This window comes from Plectrocnemia conspersa, unplaced genomic scaffold (assembly GCF_051122295.1).
Source record: "Plectrocnemia conspersa isolate PC_06_02 unplaced genomic scaffold, ASM5112229v1 ptg000006l, whole genome shotgun sequence".
Lineage (NCBI taxonomy): Eukaryota > Metazoa > Arthropoda > Insecta > Trichoptera > Polycentropodidae > Plectrocnemia > Plectrocnemia conspersa.
This window is the reverse complement of record NW_028277170.1, coordinates 21,348,199-21,354,512: the sequence shown is the minus strand read 5'-3', so window position 1 is coordinate 21,354,512 and position 6,314 is coordinate 21,348,199. Positions and strand designations below refer to the sequence as shown.

Below are 6,314 nucleotides of genomic sequence, written 5' to 3'. Positions count from 1 at the left end.
ATCAACTTTTTATGTATTTCAATGGTACGGATGTAGGTTCAAGTCCAGATGCAAAATGTGTCAAAGGGAACCATAAGAAAAGCCTAAAAGCTGGTAACGACCACACTTTCACTTACGACAGCAATATTAAATACCACTACAGCGGCTCAATCTGTGTCGGTACTTGTCATACTTGTCACCATCCATCGTCAAAATCTGATTAATAAGATTTAGTTGGAATTGCAAAAAAATAATAATTCATAATCAAACAAGAAAGTCACAAATATCTACAAAACATTATCACTTGTATTGAATCGTAATGATATAATTAGAATATTTAATACATCGAAACAATAATTGCCAGGGTGTTCGAATGTTTGGGGTTTTGCTAATCAATAAACATGGTGAAACATGCGAGCGGTACTTGGATTATTTTGTTGGTATTTTTGCGGCGGAATGGTGAGGGGTGGCAATAAGACACAAATTGAGCCGCTGCAGTAATGTTAAAATAAATTAAGGTCATTAACCAGTCGTTACAACACACCGTCGTATTATTGCTAGAGCACCTATGCCTCACTTATTCTTGCAGCTCCCCCCAGGAGGGCGGGCGCTAATCTTTGTAGTTTTGATGATTAATGTTTTTTTCTTGGTTTACAGCCTTCGGTTTTAACACATACTTTCTAATTGTGATTGATTTATATTTTTGTTATACCAAATCTAGACGATTGAAAATCAGATTGAATTTATTCGCCTAATTTTGCCAGTATAAAATCTTATATCACTTTATATTTCGTATACGAGAGAATAAAAAATAAATAATTGTTTAAATTTGTACTTTACTATTCCTTTTTGCAATACATTGTAGGTCCTATGTATATAAATAAGTAAAATCGAAGGGTGCTAGCATTCAATTTATACTGATAACCTTTTAATATCAAACAATGATAACTCAATTATATGGCAAAAGCAAATAAAATAACTTTTAACTAATGATATTTTGAGTGATTTTCGAAATAGCTAATAAATTTCAAAACCATATTAATATAATAAAAAATGTGCTTCTTATCAACCATGATATTGAGTTATCGGTATTTGGAACTAAACACATAAATAATACATATATATATTTAATAAATTTAACAACGTTTGAAAATAAGTGCTTTTTAAATTACCGTCATCATTAATAGATGTTTGATTAATATTAACAGTTAAACTTAACAAAATTAGTATAAAAACAGATCATGACTAGTACACATTTGATCGTTGGCACTCAACAATCGCTGGAAATGTTTGCAACATGGAACGCTTTTATTTTAAATACAATAAGTACACTTATTACGCTTTGGTTCAATTAATATAAAGGATCATACATAATTTATCAAGTATAATACATTTTATAATAAAGTGCTTTAAGCTTAAGGAACTTGGTTTTTAAAAAGCAATGTTAATAAAATCTATTCAATACAGAAAAACATTATTAATGAAAACTATTCAATACAAAAATAAAGCAATCTAACAAAAAATGTTATTGACAAAAAACAGACAAAAATCATTCAGATCATTGGTTTGATTCAATCAACGGTAGAATCATAAAGTGTGTATGGAAATTTCCAATTTAAAAATCTAAAAACTAAAGTGTAATTACGAATGTTACTTCAAACGCATATCACTTTTTTAATTATTTTTTTTCACAATAAATAAATAGGATGGTTGTTTAAATGAACAGAATTGATGTTACGGTTCGAATAAAAGTATTTCAATTGTACTACTTACATTAATGGATGTAAAGAACATCTTTAATAAATTATTTTTAAAACTTATATATTTTATGACAATTCAACGACTGTATCAATCTTTTCAATTGTATTAAAACAACAGAGTCGTGATTTTAGAAATCAATTTATATAACGTATAAAACAATAATTTTATAAATTGTTTTTTGATATTTTTCCTGAAAGTATTAGTATTTTATATGATTAATTGACTTATGAACCACACCTTATAACAACCATAAACAGCTGAGACTTTGAAAAAATCATTTGAGTATCCCATTTTACAATTACAAAAATTCTTCAATAGACTATTATTAAATTAATAATGTGTTTACAAAAAAATATATGGATCATATTCATCATTTAGGTTGAAATTCTATTAACATTACATTATTCTATTAATACTACATTCTCATTACATATTAGCTGGTCTTTAATAAATGAAATCCCACCAACGTCGGTGCGTGTAAAAGCAGTGAATAAGACTCAGTGTTAACTGTTTGCGACAAGCAAACCCACTTATCCAACAAGGCCAATATTTCATCCTGTCTTAATGCGGACACATCCAGTCCTCGTATATAGCACAAATGTTTTAAAACGTCTAACGGAATCGGGTCTAAGCCGCCCTCTCGAAGAATAGCTTCATCCATTTGTTTCAAGATGAGAGCCCTGTACCACAGCTTAGACGCCCTCCTCAAGAATGGAGTCATTCCATGCGATCTCATTAAGCAACCCTGTAATATAAAATTAAATATATTGTCCAGCTGTAATGTAACATAACAATGCGCGCAAAATATGTAGTGACTTTTAATTTAAAACCATGCAAATGGTTGCTATCTACAAGACATAAGTAAAATAATTTAAAAAACTTTTCTTTTTAACACTACAATGAACACTTATATAGATTGAAATAAACAGCTTACAATTTAATAAGAAACAGATGTCAAAAATTTTCATAATATATATTTTTTTATTTATTAATAATTGAGAATAAAATCACTATTCAAAGAGCACTGCGCAAGTTTTTTTGCTGTACACAGATATGATAGCTCGATTTATTGGAATTTAGATTATAATTGTGAATTTTTACAGTATAAAAATTAAATTTTCATTATAAAAATACATTTTTTACAAATTAATCACGTCTAGTTTGCAACTGTAATTAAACTAAATTATATATATAAATATATAAATCAGTCCTCTTTGTAGCAATAAATGTGAAAAAAAGTGTTTAATTTATATAATTTAAAAATGAAGAAAATAAATATAATATAACATATCGCAAGCAAAACTTATCAAATGGTAGAAAAAATCTGAAATAGTCCAACTCTTCAATAATTATTGGGCCTGTATTGCATTGTGAATAAAAATTAACTTACGGAATGCCCAATATGCAGGTTATTAATACAATAGGGACCAGAAACGAATAACGAATTACAGTCATTCAAATGCTCCAAACTAGGAGGAAGCCCATCTTCAAGATTTTTTATTACTTCGCTCCAGCTCGACAGTAGACTTTGGTCTTTGATTGCATTCATACGGCTCTTTAAGCATTTCAACATAACTTTATAATATTGGGTTCTTTTATTCAACTCTGTCGCGTAAAACTTCTCTTTTTGTTGTACTGACAAAAAATGAGACGTCAAGAACTTCTGCGGGTACATGTAACTGAAAGATATAACACATGGTAAATTAATTGGGCCATTAAAACATATTTTAAGTTTACATAAATACTTACGCAATTGGAAATACTATATAATTCGCAAACGGTAAAGTCGACAGTATCAACACAGGCGCAACCTTCAACATATCGCGCGGCATTTGATCGTAAAGTTCGATTTGTCTCCTAGTCAATGTGTTTAAATTTTCCTCGTCGCCAAATATCATATACCTGACTTTGAAAAAGACCTTTAAGTCTTGAAAGAACGTCTTAATTCCATCTGTAAAAACTCGGTAGATATTCATAGCGGATGGAAACCTTTTCTCCAACATTTGTTCGTATCGTTTCATGTATCGCATGTAGCCAGTCATGGCGTATCCTTTCAACTTGCTCTCTTTGTTGTCATTGTTTTCGAGCATCACTGGCGAACCGTAGATGTTTCTAAAAATAATAAAAAAATAGTGATATAAAAAAAATTACATGTACAGTAATTTACTTCTAGGGATATTAATGGTTTACATTTTTTCAGTACAATTTATAATCTCAAAGTTACCTTAAGTCTAACAAATGTTAACTTTACAGTAAGTTGTTCTTTACATAAACTGAATACGTAGATTGCTATGTATAGTATATGATAAAACAAAGAAGATTTCATAATATTAGGAAGGGGTGTAAATTCAGGATGTGCTAGGAGTGCGCCGCACACCCGCAAAATCATCTGGAGCATGAAGCGATATATTTGCATATAGTAGCATTTGTAGGCGCTTGAATATTGTGTTATCGTGTACAGTGTACAGTATATATTGGTATTGGGCAATTCGTCTGGTATGCCAAAATTGACCGGTAGCACACAAGTGAACTCACAACTTTCGCGTTTCTGCTTTTATATTAAATTATTCCTCAATAACAAGTTACTATTTTTTTAATTTGGTGTAAAAATAGTATATTTTCGTATTTATTATTAATATTTATATTTTATTTTACCCCAACAATGACAAATAGTGTTAAAGATATTTTAAATACTCCGTTTTCAAAAATAAGTTATGAGATTAAATTGAAGATAATTAAAATTGGCAAACTACACCCGCCTTTTTCCAAATTGTCTATGAATCATAATGACAATAAATGTGAATATACAAGACTTTTTCATTTTCAACATTTGAAAGAACTGAATGATTGAGAGTTACGTTTTGTTTATGAAGGTGAAGTTCACGAGCAGTTTATTGGCTTTACAGACGTTAGCTCTGATAAAACAGCTGCTGGTTTATTTTGCCATGTTTTGAATATAGTTGAAGAATTTCAAATTCAAGAAAAATTGGTTGGACAGACTTATGGTGGGACAAGTGCAATGAGCGGACATATTAATGGTTTGCAAGCCAAAGTTCTTGAAGCTTATCCATTGGCCGTTTTTACACATTGTTATGCTCATGTATTGAATTTAACATTACAACAAGGTCTTTCTAATATAGAAGAGTACAAATCATTCTTTCAAACTTTAAATGGATTGTCTGCATTGTTTTCGAAATCTTCTAAACGAATATATGCTTTACAAGAATTTGTAGCTAGAAGCACCTACGAGATGGAATTATACATCACGTTTAAGTAACACACTTCAACAATACAGAAATGAATTTATAAACTTTTCTCGAGACGTCCTGATAAAATGTAAACTATGGGACCCCGACACCGTAATAAAAGCATGAGGATTTCTTAGCTTTTGGAAAATTTTCAAACAAGAAAAGTCATTCATATATTTTCAAAACTTTTTGGAATAACTGATGTGTTATACAACATTATACAATCTAAATCTTTAGATATATTATATTGCTGTAAGAAAATTATTGACATTTTGCGACAATTCAGATATGAATCGGATGATAGTCGCGAAAAATTATGGGATTCTTATGTATCTCCTTTGTCAGATGTTCCTCAGCTTCATCGAGCCCCACAAAAAATATCTAAGACTGAGTACAGTCATTTGCAGGAATTAAAGGATGTTATGCCGACAGATTGTCATGATTTTTATGATAGGCTGAATGATCCCTTATCATTCATCATGAAAATTATAATGTCTGTCATGTTTTCAAGAGCTATTTTAATTTTTTCTTGGTGCCATAATTAATATTTTAGATGTAAGTTCAATAATTTTCAAAAGTAAGCTTTGTCGGAAACCGGTCCATGTTTTAAAATACATTTTATTTTTATTTAATAATGTGGTAATATATTAAAATCTAGAACATTAGGTATATAATAAAATACTCATTCGTTATAGGTTATGTCAAACGTCAAAATCAAATGGATAAATAATTTTTTTTAATTATCATATCATGTACATAACATTTAAATTTTAATGCGTTTTACGTTTATTTTCAGTTACGTATTGAGTTTTAATTGCAGCATAGAGCGAAACTCACAAAAGGAGCAAAAACATTTGATGACATAACCTATACTTTACACTTGACAATGAAACTAATGAACGAAAATGGGTCAAAATAAACCCTAATTTACAAACCGCCTTAATATTGTACTGCTCAGCTCGTATTGCTGGAAAATCCTTCTCGAAAACATTTATGGATATTATTATAAACACAGAAAAATATCAATACAAGTGATGTGACACTTCGAAGCTGTTACTAAGTAACCGTTTAATGACAAGTGATGCCAAAATTGAGTATTTTGCACAGGACGGAAAACCGGGAAAAACAATTTATAAAAATATACTAGTTTTTATGAAGAGGCTACAAAATAATAAAACAATATTATAGACACTAAATTATTTAATTCAGCAATGATCAGAAAAAATAAATGCTTGTATAAGATTATATGAATTTAAAAATAGTTTAGATATATTACGTGGAAAAAATAATTCTTGATAAAGTTGTAGATTCATTAAGTAAAATTAA

At 29.4% G+C, this 6,314-nt stretch overlaps 1 protein-coding gene across 1 annotated transcript; it reads right to left on the bottom strand.

Moving 5' to 3' along the window:
- Positions 1-798: 798 nt before the first annotated feature.
- Positions 799-6,054, bottom strand: LOC148234508 (LETM1 domain-containing protein 1). Its single transcript, XM_088188000.1, has 4 exons — positions 5,924-6,054; positions 3,490-3,852; positions 3,131-3,419; positions 799-2,485 (listed from the first exon to the last, which is right to left on the bottom strand). The coding sequence occupies exons 1-4, from the start codon at positions 5,977-5,979 to the stop codon at positions 2,174-2,176; spliced, it is 1,020 nt and encodes a 339-aa protein (XP_088044126.1). The 5' UTR covers positions 5,980-6,054; the 3' UTR covers positions 799-2,173.
- Between the last annotated feature and the right edge of the window lie 260 nt (positions 6,055-6,314).

Coding starts and splice junctions, on each gene's coding strand:
- LOC148234508 (XM_088188000.1), bottom strand. CDS start 5,979: ATGTTTTCGAGAAGGATTTTCCAGCAATACGAGCTGAGCAGTACAATA. Junction 3,853..5,923: donor AGCAGTACAATATTAAGGCG/GTTTGTAAATTA, acceptor TATTATTTTTAG/AAACATCTACGGTTCGCCAG. Junction 3,420..3,489: donor TATATAGTATTTCCAATTGC/GTAAGTATTTAT, acceptor TATATCTTTCAG/TTACATGTACCCGCAGAAGT.